The 24985-nt window shown below is 46.5% G+C and overlaps 1 protein-coding gene across 1 annotated transcript in view; it reads right to left on the bottom strand.

The window, feature by feature from the left end:
* Positions 1-21192, bottom strand: part of NIPAL2 (NIPA like domain containing 2) — a 65061-nt gene extending 43869 nt beyond the window's left edge. Inside the window, exons 1-2 of the mRNA XM_065399528.1 lie at positions 21076-21192; positions 565-633 (exon numbers count right to left, since the gene is read on the bottom strand). Of these exons, the coding sequence (XP_065255600.1) occupies positions 565-633; positions 21076-21192 (186 nt within the window). The remainder of the gene's footprint in view (positions 1-564; positions 634-21075) is intronic.
* Positions 21193-24985: the final 3793 nt, after the last annotated feature.

Raw genomic sequence — 24985 nt, 5'->3', positions numbered from 1 at the left:
CTGCCTTCACTAGCATGACCAAGTACTGTCCCTGACAGGTTTGTTTGTTTGTTTGTTTTGTACCCCAGATCCCTAAATGGCCCCCTCAAGGATTGAACTCACAACTCTGGGTTTAGCAGGCCAATGCTCAAACCACTGAGCTATCCCTCCCCCCCATTAATTTATTTACAAGACTAGTTCTATTAAACAGGACTGGGGGCCTTTGTTTATGGGCAGCTTCTCTTTAGGATTTGCATTCACTAACACACTGGCTCTCAAGCTGAGGGTGACAATCACCACTGAGATCATGAAGAGGTCCAAGGGTGTAGTGATCTGCTTCCCTGTTTTTATGGCTAGTTGGAAGGAGGAATCCTGAAACTTTCTTCTGTTGTAACATGGGGTCACATAGAAAAGGTAGAGAACCAGTGCACTATCACAGAGTTATTGGGGGGGGGGGGGGGAAAGCCTACATTTCAGTGGACTATTAACATGATTATTTAAAAAGTGCTTTAATTAAATAATAAAACATACATCATTTACTAAAATTTAAATAAATCCAAATAATTAGAAAAAAATATTTCATACCTGGATATTCAAAGAGATACTAATCAGAAAATTTCCAGTGATTGCCAGCAAAACACCCAAGAGCTGAGTCTGCAAAATTTAATTAAAAAACAAAGAAAATTAAAACATTGCTACTTATGAATTTATTCAGGCGTAATAGAACAGAAGGATCCTGCTAACACTTTTGTGAAAGGATAAATCAGGAATAAAAACCCCCAAATAATTGATTTTTTTCAGTTATTGAATTCATGCCTCACTAAGTAAATCAATGAGGAAAGCCTCTGCCTGAATACCCATAAAGATAATGAAGATGGTGCATTCTGCCTGGGGCATGAGCAGTAAACAACTGTAAATTGAAAGGTTATTCCATTGTACAGTTGTTTTTGCCATCCTTTGATAGAACACATTGTATTATACCCAAAGAAAGCTTGATAGGATTTGAGAAAATGTTATACTGACGTGAATTTTTTTATACAGCTAAGAATGTTTAACAATTTTATTATAGAGGCTAGAATCTAAGTCAACAGCAATCAGACTGTGCACACCACAGCACAGTCATTTGTGTACTAATGTATTCATCATATGGCACATGACATCCAGCAACACAGGTATCGTGATAACTTCCTTAATGCATTTTGTTATTTCATCACATTCTGTTCGAGTTGGGATGTCTGCTTTTCAATAAGATTTGCGAACTTTACATAAAGTTGGGAAATTCAAAAAATAAAAACAGCATACATTATTTGGGGGAAAAAAGATATTTAGGTGCTACTTCAGCAAGCTCAAAGGCCAGACTACACTACAAAGTTACCTGTGTGGGTGCACCACGTTATAACAGTTGTGTCCTGATCATGGTATAATACAGTTTGGTCTTGGCAGGGTGGAAACCATGTTCTAGTACCATGTGTCACTGTTCAGGAAAACTGCATCTCTATTCCCCCTCTATGGTCCAGCAAGGGCCCCACTCTCAGGCTTCTGGCTCCCAAGCAGTTGTCTTTCTCCCATCTGACTTGGGTATTCCCAGGCTGAACAGTTCCCTACCTTCACTTTTCCCTACCCAGCAAAAGACAGGTTTCAGAGTAGCAGCCGCGTTTGTCTGTATCCGTAAAAAGAACAGGAGTACTTGTGGCACCTTAGAGACTAACAAATTTATTTGAGCATAAGCTTTCGTGGGCTACAGCCCACTTCATCGGATGCATAGAATGGAACATATAATAAGAGTATATATATATATATATATATACACACATACAGAGAAGATGCCATACCAGCTCTAAGAGGCTAATTAATTAAGATGACCTATTATCAGCAGGAAAAAAACTTTTGTAGTGATAATCAAGATGGTCAATTACAGACAGTTGACAAGAGGTGTAAGGATAGTTATCATAAGGAAATAGATTCAAGTAGTGTAATGACTCAGCCATTCCCAGTCTCTATTCAAACCAGAGTTAATGGTATCTAATTTGCAAATCAATTCAAGCTCAGCAGTTTCTCTTTGGAGTCTGTTTTTGAAGTCTTTCTGTTGCAAAATTGACACCTACAGGTCTGTTACTGAGTGGCCAGAGAGGTTGAAAAGACATCAAAAGACAGTCTGTCTAAGCAGGCCTGCTTGCTTTTTCTTCAGAGACTAATAAGTTGCCCACAGTTATAAGTGACCATACAATTCTACCTAAGCAAGCCTATTTTATTCTTAAAAGGGAAAAGCATTAGAGAGAAAAGATATTAAAAACAACAAAAGAACCTACACACATGATAAACTTACCAGAGATCACCCCCTCCAACATGGGCTCTGGCAGAAGCAGTCCTTCAAAACCCCACCCCAGGGGTTTTCCTGTGGTTTCAAGTTCATCACACTCTTTGCTCAGAACAAGAACACAAGCTTATGGGGCCTCAGTAGGCCAAAGTCCTTCCAACCCTTCGTTAAGGATTGGGGCCCACAGGAGGGCCTGTCAGTTGGCTGGATCAGAACAAAAGCCCTGAGTCAGTTATTTATCCCAAAGTCCTTTCTTTGTCTGCAGGTCTCTGGAGAATCCAGTCTGAACTTCTGAAGAGACCCTGAATCAGTCGGACAATGGGTCTCCTCCCTAGAGTGAAGACTCAAAAAGGGTGATAACTGGAGGAATTAGATCAGCATGCCCCCTCTTCCTAGAGAAGTTACATACACTCTCACAATAACACGAACAACTGCATTTTTAATGGACCCCAAAGGTATTAAACTTAATATAATAAGGTTTAATTTAATTCAAAAAGGTTTATCTAGGATATTGCTACAGCCCTTTGGTCTTTGTCCAGACTAGGATTTAAGCATGGTGCTAGCATGCTAGCTAATACGCTAACACATTTCAGTCTAGCGCAGGCAAGGCAGTGTATACTTTAACACTGTGCTGGTTCAGTTAAAGCTTGAGCTCAAGTCTAGCCTCTCAGGTTATGTCTACACTGCAGCTGGGAGGCAGGGTGACCAGGTGTCCAGTTTTCGACTGGAACACCTAGTTGAATAAGGACCCTGGCGGCTCCGGTCAGCACCACCAACCGGGCCGTTAAAGGTCCGGTCGGCAGTGCTGCAGCGCTAAGGCAGGCTAGTCCCTACCTGTCCTGGTATCGTGCTGCGCCCCGGAAGCAGCCAGCAGGTCCGGCTCCTAGGCAGGGGGACCACGGGGCTCTGTGCGCTGCCCCCCGGAGGGGGGGCAGTGCCTGCGGGTGAGAGCAGCGCACAGAGCCTCCTGCCCCCACACCTACTAGCGCCGGACCTGCTGGCCGCTTCCGGGGCGCACGCTCTGCTACACTGCTGACCGGAAGCTGACCAAGGTAACCCTGAGCTCCAACCCCCTGCCCCAGCCCTGAGCCCTCCCCAAACCCCTCATCCCCGGCCCCACCCCAGAGCCCGCACCCCCAGCCCAGAGCCCTGACCCCCTCCTGCACTCCAAGCCCCTGCCCCAGCCCTGTGAAAGTGAGTGAGAGTGGGGGAGAGCAAGCCACCAAGGGAGGGGGAATGTAGTGAGTGGGGGCGGTGCCTCAGGGGGCAGGGAAGGGGGTGGGGCCTCAGGGAAGTGGCAGGGCTAGGATATTCGGTTTTGTGCCATTAGAAAGTCGGCAACCCTACTGGGAGGTGTAATTTCCAGCTTGAGTAGATGTACGTTTCCAGCTCTACTTGAGTTCATGTGCTAAAATAGCAGTGTGGCCATGTGAAGTTTAGCAGTTAGCGCTAGGGTTGCCAGGTGCCCAGTTTTCAACTGGAAAGTCCGGTCAAAAAGGGGACATGGCAGTGTTCAGTCAGATGTACTGACCAGACACCAAAAGTCTAGTTACCACAGGGCCCTGGGTTATCAACCTACCTGCATCTCATGGGCAGGCAGGCAGCAGGCTCCGTGTCAGGCTGCAGCTTCGAAGCAGAGCGAGCCCAGCTACAAGGAAGGGGGAGAACAGCGAGTGATGGGTAAAGAGAGGGAGAGGAGCGAGCGGGCAGCCTGGAGGAAGAAGTGGAGCAGGGGGTAGGGCCTTGGGGGAAGAGGTGTGGCAAGGGGGGGGGGGGGTCCAGTTGTCAGCAATTAGAAAGTTGGCAACCCTCGTTAGCCCTCTAAAATAGCAACGTGGCACAGGTGGCAGCTCAGGCTAGCCACCCGAGTACTCCCTAGGGTCTCGAACAGGCTTGTACTTGGGAACTAGCCTAAGCCGCTGCAGCCACACTGCCATTTTTAGCATGCTAGCTCGATCAGAGCAAGCATGTCTACATCTACCCAAGTTGGCAATTATACCTTCCAGCTGCTGTGTAGACATACCCTAACTCAACCAGCCCAACATGTGATAAGGGATACACTGCCTTGTCCATATGCGGCGAGTTACATGGGCCCGTGGCGCCCATGCTCCACCAATATTCAGGAAGGTGGGCCCGGCTCCACCAATGTTTGGGCTTATATTTTCAGAGCCGTCCCGTCCATAGGATGGACCGGGTCTGTGACATTGTGCAGTCTACATGGTTTTATAAAAACATGATAATAAGTGAATATAATGTAACTGGGATAGTTTTATAAAGATTTGATAATAAATGAATATAATGCAACTGGGATATGCTTCGTGCAAAAGGTCTCTTGTAAGGTATCATTACAAAGCTCATAATCTACTGAGTGTGATCATCCTATTTGTAGAAATGTACCACTCTTGTATCTAAAACTAGAAATATAAAACATAACTCTGAGGGCTTATTGTAATTATGTAAAGTGTGGGCCATTAATGATGGTTTGGAATCTTGATGACTCCCATTAACAAGGACCACTGTCTGCAGATGACTGTGTTTACCTGTTAGTCTTCCTGTATATGTGTGTGCTGGCAAGTGGGCAATGAAGTCTTGCAGTGACATGTGATCATGTCACCTGAACTGGAATCCATCTTTAGCCTGGTGCTTTTCCAGTGAGGGGGGGTGGAAACCCAGAGGGACAAAGGGTTCCCGCCTTATGCAAAAGATATATAAAGGGGTGGAAGAGAACAAAGGGAGAGAGGAGCCATCATGAAGAATCCCCTAGCTATCACCTGAGCTGGAACAAGAGCTGTACCAGGGGAAAGAATTGTGCCCAGGCCTGGAAGGTGTCCAGTCTGAGAAAAACTTACTGAAGCATCTCTGAGGGTGAGATTATCTGTATTTAGCTTGATTAGACATAGATTTGCGCATTTTATTTTATTTTGCTTGGTGACTTACTTTGTTCTGTCTGTTACTACTTGGAACCACTTAAATCCTATTTTCTGTATTTAATAAAATCACTTTTTATTTAGTAATTTACTCAGAGTATGTATTAATACCTGGGGGAGCAAACAACTGTGCATATCTCTCTATCAGTGTTATAGAGGGCGAACAATTTATGAGTTTGCCCTGCATAAGCTTTATGCAGGGTAAAACGGATTTATTTGGATTTAGACCCCATTGGGAGTTGAGCATCTGAGTGCTAGAGACAAGCACACTTCTGTGAGCTGTTTTCAGGTAAACTTGCAGCTTTGGGGCAAGTGATTCAGACCCTAGGTCTGTGTTGGAGCAGACGGGAGTGTCTGGCTCAGCAAGACAGGGTGCTGGAGTCCTGAGCTGGCAGGGAAAACAGGATCGGGGTAGTCTTTGCACATCGGGTGGCAGCTCCCAAGGGGGTTTCTGTGATCCAACCTGTCACAGGGTCAACTGCCTCGGGCCCTGCGCTTTGGTGAGCTCCGTGCTTTAGGGGGATGCGGGGTCCAGGGGGGCCTGAAGGGTTAGTGGGGGGCCTGGCAGCAGCGAGTGACCTGGCCCCAGCCCGCTCCGCTCCGCCCCGCCACTTCCCGCCCCTGCTCCACCCCCCCAGGTAAGAAATTATATTATCAATTTAGGCAATTTTCAGAGCAAAGGCCAGGTCTTCTTCTGTCTTGTATGCAGCACCAAGAAAAGTGTTGCCACTTAATAACAGAATGAAGGAAAGAACTCAAGCTTTTTCCAACTCAGAGCATAGTTTTCTCCAACTCAGAGTATCTTCAAACAACAGTTGTTTAGCCAAATACTCGAGTCCTAGAACTTGCTGATAATCTTCCGGAACTGTCAGCCTGTTCCTGCACTCTCTAGTTTTAGCTAGAGATGTAAACTAGTAGACTGATAGGCCTTGGCTACACTTGCAGCTGTATAGCGCTGTAAGGTAAACCTGTCTTCGTGCAGCTGAGTAGGGAAAAGCGCTGCAGTCTGTCCACACTGACAGCTGACAGCGCAGTGGTGTGGCCACACTTGTAACATTTGCAGCTGTGTTGGGAGCGGTGCATTATGGGCAGCTATCCCAGCATTCATGTGGCTGCAACGTGCTTTTGAAAATGGGGGGGGAGGGGGGAGATTGTGACAGGGAGTGTGGGGGGAGAGAGAGTGCTTTTTGGAGCATGTCAGCTCTCTATATTGCAAGTTCCGAACTCCGGGCCCCCTGCTCATTCATTCACTCACTCAACGCAAGCTGCAATCTGTTTACTTTTCTCTGTGGTACGAGCTTTGAAACCGGCACTTCCGCATTCCTGCAGCCGGTCACAACAATGGAGAGGATTGGCCACTTGACAAGGTGATTAGTGCAGCGCTGCAAGCCGTTTACACTCACACCCGTGAGTCGTAGCCACTCCGCTGCAGCTGTTATTCCTCTCGGAGATGTGGAGTACCTGCAGCGGTGTACCCAGGGAGATACAGCGCTGTAAGTGCCCTGGCAGTGTGGACGGGGAGTGAGTTACAGCGCTAGGGGAGGCTTTACAGCGCTGTAACTTGCAAGTGTAGCCAAGGCCATAAGGAGCACTGCAGACTTGCTGCCCAGAAAAGAAATGGCCTACTCTCTCCTTTTAGAGCCTCCCTCAACCCTGCACCCCCAAAAACCCAAAACAAAGCACAAACACGAAGCTGAGTTCAGCAAACATTTTCCTGAGCCACTTGCTGCTTTTTCAGAAACTTTTCTAAGCTCCTGGAAACCCACACTCCTTTTCATTTGTTCTAGTAGCCTCTGACATACCAGTCAAGAGATGCTGTTAGAATCCTGACTAGATGAAAGCTGTTATTCTTTGCTTGACTGAGCTTTCCACAGACACTACAGGCTTCACTGTTTGTCAACTTGACTTGAGGACTGAATCATTGCTGCATGATAACAAAGGCTCCAAATGATAACATTCATGGTGGCTTAGTCACTGCAGAGAAATACAGCTTGTCAGGGGAAAGAGAGAAACATAAAGCAAGGAGATTAATATCAACAGAAAAGGAGTAGATAAATACAAGAACCCAGTGACAACAAATCCAAAAGCCAAAAAAAAAAAAAAAAAAAAAAAAAAAGGAAAGAAAGTGTTGAGAGAAAATAAGTTAGACTCACAGAACAAACTAAATGGAGCCAGGACTTGTCTACACACGTACTGAAACCAAAATAATTAAATCAGTTTTAATTCATACCCTCAATTATTTTAATGAAAGTCTGCATATGCACACAAGGGCCCTACTTTGATGTAACTTTTATAATAAACCCTCTGTAATGTAGATTTAAGTGAGGTAGAAGTCTGATCAAAACAAACAGAAAAAATTTAGACTGAAATAATGCAATCCACACTAGTTGTTACATTGGGTTTGTCTTGACTAGGATAAAATATGTATAGTTAGAATGTGTTAGCTAAAATTCTAGTATAGGCAAGATGTACTAAAATGTTAAGCTGGTTGACTTGAAGCATTGGAGTTTTAGCATCTGTTAGTTAGAACGGGCTAGTTAATGTATTGTAAAACAAATGCTCCTACCTTTCTATTCAAGACAAACCCCATTTAAACTAGATTTCTGACATCCTGTGCTTAGGACACAGGACGCCTGATTCCCCTCTCACATTCTATCCAGACTAGAGTGTTTGGTCATGTTGTAATGTAACACTTTGCTTGTAAATGCTAATGTACACATTTCACAAACATTTGTTCTAGAACACAAGCGTTGCTTCTGGTGGTGGCTGACCCATCAGGTAAACCCTGGCCAGGAGCAATTGTTTGTGAGGTGTCCACATTAGCATTTGTGATCATGTCGGGTTAATGCACTAACTGATAACCAATTAAAATTTGTTACAGCAGGACCAACAACTCTAGTCTAGATACTGTGAATGTAAATCAGCGGTTAACTCCTTTGAAGAAGATGGAGTGACTTGTAAAGCCAGTGAATTGAGTCCTTGTTTGTTTTGTTAGATAGTGAATGCATTTACTTTTGAAAGCTAGTTGAATTTTCATTGCTCACTCCTACGAAAATAACAATGCTGCATTTCTTTAGCTCTCATCTTTTAGTTACATACCAACTGGCTATCTCCAAGTTTACTGTAGTACATTCCAAAGTCCAGATTAGTCACTAGAGAGAAAGAGTATACACCCAACTATTCATGTTAACAAGGTTTATTCTTTTCAGGGGATCTGCGGTGATATTATAAAGAAGAACGTATAACTGTTAGTTTATTAATGTCACCAAAACTACAAATGGAATAATTACAGCCTTGTATAGTGTAACTTCATTTATCAGGTTAGCAAAAGATCTGTCACATCCCTCAACACTATTACACACCTTCTACTGCTTCCCTACAAATCCAAAACCCTGGTTTTTGAGCCGATCTAACTTCTGTTGGAATCAATGGGAGTCTTTCAATTGATTATCATGGGAGTTGAATCAGACCCATTCTGAAGACTGAGACATCCAAATCTTTTTGAAAATAGAGTCTTCCAAACTCTGTACTGTTTAAGTTATTTCTTTTTGCATGATACATGGAACTGTGTTTTTATTTTACAAGTTTTCTTGAGCTCATCTTCTGTTCTGCATTCCCCCTCCTGACAGAGAGCAACATTTAATTTTAATTACTGGCTAGCAAATTCAACAGTAATGTTCACCTTCTTACATAAACTAAATTAGCACAACTATAAATCCTCCATTTAGCTCAGAATTACATTGGCACTAAGGAATCAAATGGGCGATGCCTTTACAGTCCTCAGATAAATTGAAAAATAAACAACTTCATCATGGCAAAAAGGAGCCACTACAATTATTTGAGAGCTGGAGAAAATGCCTTAGAGGTAGAGCCTTGCGTGGATACAAAATTTTATATCCATGGATATCTGCATCTGCAGAACTATATCCATGGATGCGGATATCCACGGATATAAAGTGGATATCCATGGAGCTGCAGGGCTCTACTAGGAAGCGCAGCGGTGAAAAAAGCAGCATGCTGGGCCACCGCTCACAGAAGCCAGAGCCCCGCGCTGGCAGCTTCTCTGGTGTGGCTGTACCGCCTCCAGCCCTGCCCACAGGGGCAGGCACCACGCTCACCAGCAGCTGTCCCTGGTCCGCTAGTGTGTGCAAGCGGCTCGCTCTTCTTATAGGGAGAGACTTAGGCCATGTCTAACTACAGAGTTAAGTTGATTTAAGTTATGTTGACTATCATAAGATCCTTTAATTACATTGGTTGTGCATGTCCATACAACTCTCCTTGTGTCGACGAAGCACGTCCACAGTCATTGCTCTTGCTATCCCACTGAGCAACTTGCCATCCTCTGTCACCCTCTGCTGCTGGGAGCTCTGGGAATGGATTGCAGTGCATCATGAGGGCGTGCTCGCCATCCCGTGATGCAGTTCTTTTCGTCCCCTTATTCCATGGGCTTCCTACTTCGTTTCACGCCATTTTTCAACAAGCCTTGTAAACTGTGTGCCCGCCATCTCTGCCTGGCAGCATGGATCCTGAGCTGCTGACCGGTCTGGTGATGAGCGTTATGAACACAGTGCAACTGTTTCTACAGGCCTTTAAACAGGGGAGAGGTACCTGTGTACCTTCAGGGCAGCGGAGTTCAAACTGCTTAACGGAGCAGTAAGGATGAGCATTGTGGGACATCTCCTGGAGGCCAATTAGGGTGACATAATGAAGCACAGTGTCTACATTGATGATACGTCACTCTAAGTATGTCGCAAAAGCTCTATACCTAGGGTGACCAGACAGCAAATGTGAAAAATCGGGACGGAGGTGGGGGGTAATAAGATCCTATATAAGAAAAAGACCCAAAAAATCAGGACTGTCCCTATAAAATCGGGACATCTGGTCACCCTATCTATACCGCTTGTTGAGGTGGTTTTATTATGTCAGCGTAGCAGGGGAGTTACATCAGCAGGAGGAGCATTTCAGCGTGTACACCTCCACTGTTTTGTGATGAAAGCTGACTTTTATTGACAAAACTGTTTCGGGTACACAAGGCCTTAGAGAGCACAGTCTGTTTAGCTTGTCAAAAAGAAGTCTGAGAGGTGACTTGATTACAGTGTATAAAGGATCTTCACAGGGAGAAAATACCAGGTAGTAAAGGGCTCTTTAATCTAGCAGAGAAAGGCATAACAAGAACCAGTGGCTGGAAGCTGAAGTCAGACAAATTCAATTTAGAAATAAGGCACACATTTTTAATAGTGACAGTGATTAATCTTTGAAACAAACTACCAAGGGAAGTGGTATCTTCATATCAAGACTGGATGCCTTTCTGGAAGTGATGCTTCAACCAAACAAGTGATGCTTTAGTCAAACAATGGGTGAAATTTAAAGCCCTGTGAGAGGATCTAATAGTCCCTTCTGGCCTTAAACTCTATGAGTGCCTTCGAAGATTTTATACAAGTAATAATTAGTGCTGGTCAACATTTTTTGAACGGATTTTTTAACATCAGATCCTTTTCACTGTAAAATGTCCTTTATTGAAATGGGAAGGGAAGGGTTTTTGTTTTTTGTTGTTGTTTTTTCTTTTTGGGGGTGGGGGTGGGGGGGGAATTTTAATTTTCTTCAAAAAGTTTTTGTTCCAAACCCCCCTCCCCACTCAAAAAAATAAAGTTTCTGGTTTTCCAATTTCTCTCCCTCCCTCCTTTTTTCCCCACCTTTGGGAAAAGGGGGAGAAAAGGAAAAGTGGAAGTGGAAGGGAATGAAAACAAACAAACAAACAATAAATAAAAATGTACACGGCTGTGAAAAATTTCCTATAAATGCAGAATTGTTCCTTTTTAAACCTGTGGTGCTAATATTGTTTTATAAATGGTCACAAAACTACCATTTTTCAGCCAACTCCATGATAGCCTCATTATGTGTTTTCCCCCCCCAATATACGAGGAGCAGTCACATGCTTCCAATCCCAATGGTTTGTTTTAGAGCAAGGGAAAAGCAAGAACGAACAAAAATAAAATCTCCAAGAGAGAGCACAATATGTGCCTTCTCTGTAACATGCTGCATCATTTCTGCCTCACAAAATGCCAGCTGTCCCTGAAGACAACTGCTCTAAGAAATTTTACAAGTTCAATACAGAGAAAACAATCATATCACATACACCACAGTATCCAAATTCAGAAAGAACGATTGACTGCTGCAATATAGGATATATACAGTTTTAGAAAAATATTGTTAGGATATGCATAAAAGGAAATAAGGCAAGAGGGCAAGATCTTCAGCCCAGCTCCTGCCCCTTTATGCGGTAGGAAATGGCTGAGGCAGCATAAAAGGATCCTAAAAAGCCCCATATTCAGTTGTGGAGGATTCCCTTGGTGCAGGCAATGTGGACCCCTGGTGACCTCTGGCATAGAGGGTGTACTGGCAGCGTGGCTGGGAATGGGATGTCCTGGGCAGGAAAGCAGCATGCATAGGGTTACCATATTTTGAGCCTCCAAAAGGAGGACACTCCACGGGGCCCCGCCCCCAGCCCCGCCCACGCCCCAACTCCGCCCCTTCCCCAAAGTCCCCGCCCCAACCCCGCCCCCTCCCCTGCTTCCCGCGAACATTTGATTCGCAGGAAGCCTAAAGCAGGTAAGGGGGGTGTGGGGGGAGGAGGCGCGGCCCAGTCTGGCCCCCCCGGCGTCTCCAGCCTGGGTCGGCTCGGGCTCTGGGGTGCCGGCCCCGGGCCAGCCCCCGGGCCAGCCCCCGGCCGAGCACCCCCGGCCTGCCCAGCACTGCCGGTCCCTGGCCCGGCCCCCGGCTCAGCACCCCCCGGCCCCCAGCTCGGCACCGCCGGCCCGGCCCCCGGCCCGGCATCGCCGGCCCGGCCCCCGGCTCGGCACCGCACCGCCAGCCCGGTCCCCGGCCCGGCCCCCGGCTCGGCACCGCCGGCCCGGCCCCCGGCTCGGCACCGCCGGCCCCCGGCCCAGCACCGCCGGCCCCGCATGTCCCGATTTTCCCGGACATGTCCGGCTTTTTGGGATTTCCCCCCGGACGGGGATTTGGAGCCCAAAAAGCCGGACATGTCCGGGAAAATCCGGACGTATGGTAACCCTAAGCATGCAGTGCTGCAGATATTTTGGGTGGGGTTGTGGCCTAGGCAGCGAGCCCATGGAATTGTCTAAATTATGCTGGTGGTCTCTGCAGTCCCCAGAGCAGCCTAGGAAGGAGGGCACCAAGGTGGCTTATAGCCACATTAGCCCCCCATTCCTCAGGGCTGTGAGTTCTGTGCTCATACAGAATCTCACCCATAATACTTATACAACTCTCTTAAATGTTTAATCCAGCAATTCCATATCACAAGGATTGGCAACCTTTGGCACGTGACCTGCCAGGGTAAGCACCCTGGCGGGCCGGGCCAGTTTGTTTACCTACCGCGTCCACAGGTTCGGCCGATCGCAGCTCCCACTGGCCGCGGTTCGCTGCTCCAGGCCAATGGGGGCTGCGGGAAGCAGTGCGGGCCGAGGGATGTGCTGGCCACCGCTTCCCGCCGCCCCCATTGGCCTGGAGCAGCGAACGGCGGCCAGTGAGAGCCGCGATCGCCCGAACCTGTGGACGCGGCAGGTAAACAAACTGGCCTGGCCCCGCATGCCAGAGGTTGCCAATCCCTACCATATCAAGTACCAATGATAACCCCACAGAGGATATTGCTCATGAAAACAGCACCACCTCTTCGTCTGGACCCCTGTTGATTTTAGTGAGGCTCTGCCTGGGTATGCAAGGTCCAAGTCTTTGGCAGAGCCTGAAAGCTCATCTAGGAGCCTGTCTGGCTCCCAGCCCTGCATTTATAAACAGCAGGCCACACTTCCTCACTAGGCGATTTTAATTATATGACACGGCAGATAAACAGCACAGTCCCCTTTCATTCAGAATGGTGGTCACAATACAAGAAAAGAAATGAGTGATATACGTTAGCACTGGTAGAAACTGCGCTAGTGAAGGTTGCAAAACTGTTCCATTATAAAACAGGTTTTACATTCCTAATTTTAACAAAGTCATCTTTTGCATTCAAATTCCCCAGGAATGATCCCAAAAGGGGAATTTGTTTTGCTTTTTTAAAGTCTGAGCATATTTTTGCATTAGGAGTACTGGGAAATATGGTACTTAAGGAAATTCTGTCCACTCCCCCGAAGCAGAGAACTAAAAATGTCAAGTATAAAGTTTCATAGTCCAGACACGTAAGGAACTGTGAATGAGGAGGGCGTACTTTGCAAAGCCTGGTTTGAGACGTTTATTCATTTTTAGTAGACATTTTACCCGGGGGAGAAAGGAGAGCATTCCCATTTTCCTGATAACTCACATCAGCCTCAATCCTGCCACATTTCCTGGGGGAAAACCCTTGGACTTCAATGATGCTGTATGCAGGTGCACGAGTGTATCTCATGGAGCACAGCAGTCCCAATTCTGCAATCAGGACAGTGAGAATATTCCCTGCATTCCATGGAATAAACCACAGACATTTGCACGCTGGAATAAACATCTGGGGAGTATCCAGTGGAGCCTTTACAAACGTTAACTACCTCAAGTTAACTGTGATCAATTAACTCAGTGTAGACAAGCCTAGAAAGGCTGGGGCCTTGTCTACACTGCCACTTTACAACGCCGCAACTTTCTTGCTCAGGGTTGTGAAAAAACACACCCCTGAGCACTGCAAGTTTCAGTGTTGTAATGTGGAAGTGTAGACAGTGCTACAGCGCTGGGAGCCGTGCTCCCAGTGCTGGTAGCTACTCCCGTCTCCTCCTGGAGGTGAGCTCTTTCCCAGCACTGGTGCCGCGACTACACATCCACGTTAACGCGCTTCCGTGGCAGCGCTTTAACGTTGCTAATGAAGACATACCCTGGGACAGTGTTTCCCAAATAGTGTCTCTGGAAGGTTCTAGATGGGTAGCAGTCCCAGGGAAAATGCATGTCCCGGTGGGAAGGTTGGAGAGCAAGCCTGACCTGCATTCACCCTGCAGTGGTGGCTCCTGTCTTGTGGGGCTGGGCCCAGCTCCCCACTCCAGGCATTGCGACCTGGTGCACAGGGTTGTAGCTCCCTTCAGGTTTGGACAGGCTGCCCCTCCATCATGACAGACAGAAAGGTGACTGGACCAAACCTGACTGGTGTCGTGCACTGGTACCCCCAAATGTATGCACATTACGCAGGGTGCGTACCATTTGCAGGACCAGATTAAGGCATAGGAAACCTAGGCACACGCCTAGGGCCAAATTCATTGGGGGGCCCAACCTAAGAACATAAGAACATAAGAACATAAGAAAGGCCGTACTGGGTCAGACCAAAGGTCCATCTAGCCCAGTATCTGTCTACCGACAGTGGCCAATGCCAGGTGCCCCAGGGGGAGTGAACCTAACAGGCAATGATCAAGTGATCTCTCTCCTGCCATCCATCTCCATCCTCTGACAAACAGAGGCTAGGGACACCATTCTTACCCATCCTGGCTAATAGCCATTTATGGACTTAGCCACCATGAATTTATCCAGTCCCCTTTTAAACATTGTTATAGTCCTAGCCTTCACAACCTCCTCAGGTAAGGAGTTCCACAAGTTGACTGTGCGCTGCGTGAAGAAGAACTTCCTTTTATTTGTTTTAAACCTGCTGCCTATTAATTTCTTTTGGTGACCCCTAGTTCTTGTATTATGGGAATAAGTAAATAACTTTTCCTTATCCACTTTCTCAACATCACTCATGATTTTATATACCTCTATCATGTCCCCCCTTAGTCTTCTCTTTTCCAAACTGAAGAGTCCTAGCCTCTTTAATCTTTCCTCATATGGGACCCTCTCTAAACCCTTAATCATTTTAGTTGCTCTTTTCTGAACCTTTTCTAGTGCTAGAATATCTTTTTTGAGGTGAGGAGACCACATCTGTACACAGTATTCGAGATGTGGGCGAACCATGGATTTATATAAGGGCAATAATATATTCTCAGTCTTATTCTCTATCCCCTTTTTAATGATTCCTAACATCCTGTTTGCTTTTTTGACCGCCTCTGCACACTGCGTGGACATCTTTAGAGAACTATCCACGATGACGCCAAGATCTTTTTCCTGACTCGTTGTAGCTAAATTAGCCCCCATCATGTTGTATGTATAGTTAGGGTTATTTTTTCCAATGTGCATTACTTTACATTTATCCACATTAAATTTCATTTGCCATTTTGTTGCCCAATCACTTAGTTTTGTGAGATCTTTTTGAAGTTCTTCACAATCTGCTTTGGTCTTAACTATCTTGAGTAGTTTAGTATCATCTGCAAACTTTGCCACCTCACTGTTTACCCCTTTCTCCAGATCATTTATGAATAAATTGAATAGGATAGGTCCTAGGACTGACCCTTGGGGAACACCACTAGTTACCCCTCTCCATTCTGAGAATTTACCATTAATTCCTACCCTTTGTTCCCTGTCCTTTAACCAGTTCTCAATCCATGAAAGGACCTTCCCTTTTATCCCATGACAGCTTAATTTACGTAAGAGCCTTTGGTGAGGGACCTTGTCAAAGGCTTTCTGGAAATCTAAGTACACTATGTCCACCGGATCCCCCTTGTCCACATGTTTGTTGACCCCTTCAAAGAACTCTAATAGATTAGTAAGACACGATTTCCCTTTACAGAAACCATGTTGACTATTGCTCAAGAGTTTATGTTTTTCTATGTGTCTGACAATTTTGTTCTTTACTATTGTTTCAACTAATTTGCCCGGTACCGACGTTAGACTTACCGGTCTGTAATTGCCGGGATCACCCCTAGAGCCCTTTTTAAATATTGGCGTTACATTAGCTAACTTCCAGTCATTGGGTACCGAAGCCGATTTAAAGGACAGGTTACAAACCTTAGTTAATAGTTCCGCAACTTCAAATTTGAGTTCTTTCAGAACTCTTGGGTGAATGCCATCTGGTCCCGGTGACTTGTTAATGTTGAGTTTATCAATTAATTCCAAAACCTCCTCTAGTGATACTTCAATCTGTGACAGTTCCTCAGATTTGTCACCTACAAAAGCCAGCTCAGGTTTGGGAATCTCCCTAACATCTTCAGCCGTGAAGACTGAAGCAAAGAATCCATTTAGTTTCTCCGCAATGACTTTATCATCTTTAAGCGCTCCTTTTGTATTTTCATCGTCAAGGGGCCCCACTGGTTGTTTAGCAGGCTTCCTGCTTCTGATGTACTTAAAAAACATTTTGTTATTACCTGAGCTCCAACTGGTCTGGTTCAGGTACTGGTGCAGTAGCCGGCTCAACAGCAGCAGTAAAGAGGAGCAGCCCTGTGTGCCCCACTGTACACTCACATTTCATAGAATATCAGGGTTGGAAGGGACCTCAGGAGGTCATCTAGTCCAACCCCCTGCTCAAAGCAGGACCAATCCCCAACCAAATCATCCCAGCCAGGGCTTCGTCAAGCCTGACCTTAAAAACCTCCAAGGAAGGAGATTCCACCACCTCCCTAGGTAACCCATTCCAGTGCTTCACCACCCTCCTAGTGAAAAAGTTTTTCCTAATATCCAGCCTAAACCTCCCCCACTGCAACTTGAGACCATTACTCCTTGTTCTGTCATCTGGTACCACAGAGAACAATCTAGATCCATCCTCTTTGGAACCCCCTTTCAGGTAGTTGAAAGCAGCTATCAAATCCCCCCTCATTCTTCTCTTCTGCAGACTAAACAATCCCAGTTCCCTCAGCCTCTCCTCATAAGTCATGTGCTCCAGTCCCCTAATCATTTTTGTTGCCCTCCGCTGGCCTCTTTCCAATTTTTCCACATCCTTCTTGTAGTGTGGGGCCCAAAACTGGACACAGTACTCCAGATGAGGCCTCACCAATGCCAAATACAGGGGAATGATCACGTCCCTCGATCTGCTGGCAATGCCCCTCCTTATACAGCCCAAAATCCCATTAGCCTTCTTGGCAACAAGGGCACACTGTCGACTCATATCCAGCTTCTCATCCACTGTAACCCCTAGGTCCTTTTCTGCAGAACTGCTGCCTAGCCATTCGGTCCCTAGTCTGTAACAGTGAATGGGATTCTTCCGTCCTAAGTGCAGGACTCTTCACTTGTCCTTGTTGAACCTCAGATTTCTTTTGGCCCAATCCTTTAATTTGTCTAGGTCCCTCTGTATCCTATCTCTACCCTCCAGCGTATCTACCACTCCTCCCAGTTTAGTGTCATCTGCAAACTTGCTGAGGGTGCAGTCCACACCATCCTCCAGATCATTAATGAAGATATTGAACAAAAGCGGCCCCAGGACTAACCCTTGGGACACTCCGCTTGATACCGGCTGCCAACTAGACATGGAGCCATTGATCACTACCCGTTGAGCCCGACGATCTAGCCAGCTTTCTATCCACCTTATAGTCCATTCATCCAGCCCATACTTCTTCAACTTGCCGGCAAGAATATTGGCCCCCATGATGGAGAGTCCACGAGACCAAATCTGAGCAGTGCTGTGACCCTCGTGCACCAGGTTGCAATGCCACTCACTCAATTTTAGCCCTGGTGCCCCCCGTCATGATGCAGGGCCATGAGGCCAAACCTGAGCGGGCAGCGCTGTTCCTCCTTGCTGCTGCCGTTGGGCCAACTCCTGCACCAAGGCTCCCTCCTGGGGGCCTGTATGGCCTTGCCCCGATTCCAGCACCCCATGTCCCCTCTGCTCTGCTTGCAGGACTTGTTCAGTGACAGCCTTAAGACCTGCTACAAGCATGGGGAACTACTGTGAGTGCCCACAGAAGGGAGCCGACTGGGAGAGGGGCAGCGGAGAGCCTGGGAGGTGGACAGAAGGGAGTTTGGCCTAGCTGCATTGTGCCCAATGTAAGATAAAAGAGTGTGTGTAGACACCATACCAAGTGAAAATGAGAATGGTTCAATTGTGTGTACCACGTGAAAAATTTCTGGGGGTGCCCAGGCTGAAATGCCCAGAGTGGGAAGCCAGGCCCAGCGGTGTGGGACAGGAGTAAGGGTGAACATGGGGTGTGCTCGCTCTCCAACCTCCCCCCGCCACACACACATACATACATACTAGGCGGGGATTAGGGTTGCAATCAGGGCCGGCTCCAGGCACCAGCACAGCAAGCAGGTGCTTGGGGCGGCCAAGGGGAAGGGGCGGCATGTCCGGCTCTTCGGCGGCAATTCAGCGGCGGGTCCCTCGGTCCCTCTCAGAGGGAAGGACCTGCTGCCAAAGAAGAAAGTGGCGCGATGGAGCTGCCGCCGAAGTGCCGCCGATCGCGATCGCGGCTTCCTCCCCCCCCCCCCCACCACTTGGGACGGCAAAAATCCTGAAGCCAGCCCTGGTTGCAGTCTCAGGGTGGAAGGTGATACTGAGGGCGGTCAATGCCCCGTAGTGGAGCGAGAAGGAAGTGGCAACAGAAGATGAAGATGTTGGCCTATGATTTTGCCCCCACCCCATGAATTTGGACCCTGGGTGGGTCACACACAAAAAAAGAGACAAATGCAGTTGGTGGGTTGCCCTACTAAAAAGTTTGGGAATGACTGCAATAAGTTACAAGTTCCCAAAAGGTGACAATAGTTTGTCAAGCAATGTTACAAGTAACTAAATGCATATTTAATCCACTTTGAATCCATTATTAAACATGTCAGTATGTAACAATGTGTAGTACAGGGCAGGCACAGGGAAAATGTGAGAATATATGATTCTGACTCGATGGACTTTTCTACACTAACAATAAACTGCCTCAGCCATTATCATTCACTTCTCTATAAAACAAAAGGCTCCTATACTTTTGTTATACATGGAGGATCACCTGCCTTCAGGGCCCTCCACATGAGGTTCTGAAAAAGGACATCAGTCCACAAACAAAATTGGGACTATCCATTTTCCAAAAAAGGAAACAGGAAATAGTTTCAATACTTCCAAAGAGGCAAACTGAAAAGGGAAAAAGGTCAGCAGTTTGGGAACTGAAGTCTGGGAGATATAATCAGAAGACCTCAAAATGCTTTACATACCATGGTTTAGGCCTCAGAACACCCATATCTTGATAAGCATTATTTCTTATTAACTGTGCTCCTGCCCAAAAGCCCTCATCAGGATCAGGGCCCCATTGTGCTAGGTGCAGTACAAACACACACAGGAAGATCCAGTCCCTGCAGCAAAAAGAATACAATCCAAGGCCTGCTCCTGCAAGGAGTTGCACACCAAGCTCCATAGACTTCAGTGGGCTCCATGTGCACGGGGATGCACGTCCATACTTTTCATTGTACAACTGTGGCCTAAACAGACAGGTGAAAGGTGTGGGAAAGGGCTAAGATACACAAGCAGAGGGATCAGGCCAATGATGGGCATACATCATGTTAGTCTTATTTTTTTAATATTATATATATCACACACACACACACACACACACTGTCCCCACAACCCTAGATCTAGCTACTGTTATTTCCTTTGTTCCTCAGTTTACTTGTAAAACTGGGACTACAGAAAGAATAAGTATTTTCCCAAAGAGCATGTTCTGGTGTCCAAATTAAAGTGATAGAATGTTCCACAAAACAGTTCAAAACTCCAAGAGTACTGACATCTTTTATCTAACCAATAACAACAAAAGTTATATTTAAATAACCACCCCCTAAAAAAACAAAAGCAGGGCTGGGCATTAGAGAGAGTAAAACAGAGTAGCCTCCTATTATAAGCACTTGTTGACTCCTTGTGTCACAGCAGCAATTCCTCTGCACTACCTTCCCTGAGTAGCTCAGCAAGTTCAGTTGGGCTCCTGGGCTCTAGCTTCTAAACTCACTTGAACTCCCTCCTACCTTGCAAGTCACTTTATTTACCTTGCCTGTGTTGGACCAGAAGTCAGACAACGATCCATTGCCAGCCCCCTGTTCCCTGAAGGTGTAGTTCCCCGATAGCTGGTCTATGGCATTCAGGATGTCTATCTCTTTGCCATCATCAGGCATCACTTAAGTTCTGGCTGTCACTTGCCCAGTTCCTGGGTAAGCACTGTAGTCTTGCCACAAGCAATACCAGGCACAACCCAGCGCTGGAGAGGACTAGTTACTCAAAGGAGAGAATTGTGTAGACTTCACAGTCACTCACTGGTTTGGGAGTAGGAGACTGTCTGTCTGACACATGCCTCTATCTTAACTGCTGCCAGGATACCTGCCCAATAGGTGAATGCCGAATCAGAGTAGGGGAGGGAGTTACTGGGACCCTCAAGGGGAGTATGCTCTATTGTTGGGACATTTTGTGGGGACGGGTAGTAGCTCTTTACAAGTCAAATGTAAAAAGGACTGTCTCCTGTAATGATTAAGAACTTTGCATTACAAAAAGGGAGCTCAATTCTCATCCAAACAGAATAGCGTGTTTATTAACCTCCATTACTTCACAGTTCGTGAATCCATAAAAAGGGAGGAGGCCAAGGTATGTAATCAGCCTCGAAAGCTTTTTTATTATTAGCAGATGTACTAACAAGTTGTCAGCTCTAAAATGCAGGGCCGGTCTCCATTTTGTGACCTATACAGCACCAAGCACAGTGTTGGTACTTAAAAAAATAGCTACACCCTAAACTGTCATAGGAGAACATTTGTCTGTCCTTGTGAAGGTTGGTAAGTGCCTATTTCTTGCATCTTTCAGAGTCCTGTGCTTTGGGGATAGAGGGGTGTCCAGAGCTAAGGGAGCGGAGGCTGAATGCTGATTAATTAACTAATGAAAAGCAGGTGTAAATTGCTTAAGAGTGGCTCTTTAAAGCAAGTAACATGAGGCAGCAAAAAGAAACTTCCTGTGAAACTGTAGTAACTCCTGTAATAAACTCCACTGGGCTCTCCTTCCCCCTCTCCTTGGTTCTGTCTGGCACCCCCACTCCTAAGCCCTCCTGGGTCAGACACACCCTGGCTTACCTTGTTTGTATTGTACCAAAAGTTGGATTGGGACCCATTTCTGGCCCCTTGCTCCGCAGAGGTGGAGTTCCAGGGCAGATGGTCTAATGTGGTCAGGATGTGCATTTCTCCAGCCATCAGTTGTGCCCCCAGGGGGACTCCGCTGCAGGCAGTGCCATGAGCAGGCGGGGACGTGTTGCTCTCAGGAGAGGAGCGTGAAGACTTTACAGTCACTTCCTGGTTCGGGACGGTTTGGGAGTAGGAAATTCTGCTTGTATGACACACTCCTCTGCACCTACTGCTGCCCGGACATTGCACAGGTGTATGTAGAGTCGGGGGAGGGAGGAGAGCTACTGCTGGGACACTGGGGAACTTGGAGGTGTATGGGGGTGGGAGGGCTATGACTTGTTTTGTTGCCTATACAAATTTGTAGGGGGTAGCATAACAACAAAGCCAAATGCAGGAATTTTTCAGCTAGCTTTACTGCTCCTAGCACAGCACTCCGACCATTTCTCCCCCTCTGACGTCCCAGTGCCCTACCCCTGTTCTGTATCAGCTGCCTGCTAGCTTAACTCTTTCACAACCCACTGAGCATTGACTAACTCTAATAATTTAGGCTGGTCAGATTATTCATAGCAAATAAACTATCCAATTAATTTAGCTCTTTTTTAGTACTGAGTCATTTGCACAGACTGTTATTTCTGTGATCTTATTCGTTATTTGTAAGTATTTTCCAAATACTTTATGTGAACAGATTTCAGTCGATGGGTCTGTTTTCAAGATGTCACTTCACCTATTTGCAATGTCTGATTAGTCACCTGTACAGCATGGTATTATTTCTGCTCAGTGACTAGACAAGTGAAACTTTTTCAATGGGATAGTAAGTAATAATCAAGAGCAAATACACTTGATGGTGCATGTAAACCCTTGTTCATATGTTCACCCAACTTTTTTCCTCTTAAAGGGCTACTCAGTTTCAGTAGGATGGTTTTGTACATGAATGAATGAGATTAAATTGGAGTGTGTGTATGAAGTGTGCACAAAATGTAAATAACTCTGGTTTTGTAAGGGGAAACTAGTCCATTGGGTTTTAAAGATGAAGTCTGAAATTCCTCTGGACAAATTTTGATCACTGTAGTGGGAAAAGGGAATAGAAGTGAAGTTAAAGGATTGAGAGGGCTTTAAAGGAGGTCAAGACATTTGGGGGATCATGAAGAAAGAAGGGTGGGGGGGGCTGACAATCACAGGAGGATAGACATGGTCTCACAGAGTAGCAGAGAGGGCTCTATATTGAGAACCACAGGCAGAGCTGTTGCATCCTAGGATTTGTAGAGAATGTAACTGAGCATAATCCGAACAGTTCTGTAGACACATGAATATCGGAGAACTAGAGAATCTTGGATACCCTTGGGCAATTATTGTTTACACTGTCCATCTGCCAGTCTGCTGTGGCTAGAAATCTTGCTTGTTGGTCTCATTTATGTGAAATGGCCCAGGAAGGTATACTGTGAGAAAACTCTTGGAATAATTAGGTTGGCATCCCTTCCTCATTCCATGTTGTTTCTCAGGTACTGTTGTTTTGCTGAGCAGTGCTCCCAGAGATACAAGTGACAGCAGCATTATTAGCAGTGTGCACCTCTGAAACATCTTTTGTAGGACACACATGGGCACTGGTGGCCATTCAGGCTGCACTTATTGTTTGTATTGCAGAGCACCTCTGGCCCCCAACCAGGGCCCCATTGTGCTGGACACTGTACAAATACATAATGAAAATACAGTCCCTGCCCTGAAGAGCATATAATCTAAATCTCAGATGAGAGCCAACAGGTGGATACAACAACACAATCTGCAGAGCTGGAGGAGAGGAAATAGGATTCGTTGTTTAGTTCCAGAGCACCCAGTGAGACTGGAGCTCCCACCTACCAGCAGGGAGGGCCCAGAGACGCAGGGGTGAAGAGAACTAGGCAGCTGGGCAATATGTCCCAGGGAGCAGGTGCGGAAATGAACTTTCAGCAGGTGACTGAGCATCGTGTTTAAGGGAACTGAGCAGCAGAGAAGGAGGGGCAGAGCCCAGGTGACGGATGCAGGGGGCAGAGAGAGGTGTGATTAGCTGCTTTCAGAAAGGACAGAACACATGAATACATTAAGCTAAAGATAAAATACAGATTGTCCTGTTGCTACTTTTCTATGTAAGCAATTGCTGCCAGCAGCCTCTGGGGGGGATGTCATGCTATAGAACCATAGTTTTACTAACTCTGTTGTACAGCGGTGAACTATGGGTGCTAAGAAAGACTGGAGAACACCAGACTGATATTTCTGATTCATATCGTCTTCATTAGCTGCCCCAAATCAAGTGACAGGACGTGGTCAGAAATGAGGATATTTGAAGGTGAACCTAGCAACTACCTCCATCAGCACTGGTTCAGTTTTGGTAGCTTTCTTGGTATGGAGGTATTATTAGGATGGAAAATGGATGAATTCCAAGCATGTGTAACAATGATTGCCTCTTCATGGCTGGTGCTCAGTGGGCATCAAGAAGCTTCAGTGGCAGGACTAGATTGCCAAATGGACGTGAAGTGAATACTCAACCAGGCCACGCCACCTTAAGCATCTTGCCAGAGTTCAGTCCAGGTGGTGTTCAATTTGTAAGGAGGTCACTTTCCTTTGGGATTTGCCATGACAATAATGGAAAATGTAGGAGATGCCCTGTTCCATAGGTTAAATTATTCAATATTACAAGGGTTGAGTGGGTTGGGCTACAAAATCCTGAACACAGACGGAGGCTTGAAGGAGCATTTGAAGAAAAAGAAAGGAAGCTTGGTGGTCTATGACAGGAAGACTATTCCAAGCAGCCAGTAAGAACAAACATAGTCAATACTAGTATTCTAGACAAACTAGTTTTCTATTGTGCAAGCATAAAACTGATTCTTCATTGACCCTATTTCTAAATGCCACTTATTCAGTTAAATGATTCAATACTAAGGCCTGGCCTACACTACGAGTTTAGGTCGAATTTAGCAGCGTTAAATCTAATTAAGCCTGGACACGTCCACACGACGAAGCCCTTTTTTTCGACTTAAAGGGCTCTTTAAACCGGTTTCTTTACTCCACCTCCGACAAGGGGATTAGCGCTAAAATCGGCCTTTGCGGGTCGGATTTGGGGTAGTGTGGACGGAATTCGACGTTATTGGCCTCCGGGAGCTATCCCACAGTGCTTCATTGTGACCGCTCTGGACAGCACTCTCAACTCAGATGCACTGACCAGGTAGACAGGAAAAGCCCCGCGAACTTTTGAATTTCATTTCCTGTTTGCCCAGCGTGGAGAGCACAGGTGACCACGCAGAGCTCATCAGCACAGGTAACCATGATGGAGTCCCAGGATCGCAAAAGAGCTCCAGCATGGACCGAATGGGAGGTACGGAATCTGCTCGCCATATGGGGAGATGAATCAGTGCTCGCTGAACTCCGTAGCAGTAAACGAAATGGCAAAATATTAGAAAAAGTCTCAAAGGCCATGAAGGACAGAGGCCATAACAGGGACGCACAGCAGTGCCGCGTGAAAATTAAGGAGCTAAGGCAAGCCTACCACAAAGCCAGAGAGGCAAACGGAAGGTCTGGGGCAGAGCCGCAAACATGCCGCTTCTACGCGGAGCTGCATGCCATGCTAGGGGGTGCAGCCACCACTACCCCAACCGTGTGCTTTGACTCCATCAATGGAGAATCACGCAACAGGGAAGTGGGTTCGGGGTACGAGGAAGATGATAGCTCACAGCAAGGAAGCGGAGAAACCGGTTTCCCCAACAGCCAGGATATGTTTATCACCCTGGACCTGGAACCAGTAACCCCCGAACTCACCCAAGGCGTGCTCCCAGACCCTGAGGGCACACAAGGGACCTCTGGTGAGTGTACCTTTGTAAATATTACACATGGT

The sequence above is a fragment of the Emys orbicularis genome, chromosome 2 (assembly GCF_028017835.1).
Source record: "Emys orbicularis isolate rEmyOrb1 chromosome 2, rEmyOrb1.hap1, whole genome shotgun sequence".
NCBI lineage: Eukaryota > Metazoa > Chordata > Testudines > Emydidae > Emys > Emys orbicularis.
This window is presented reverse-complemented; position numbering and strand designations above follow the sequence as displayed.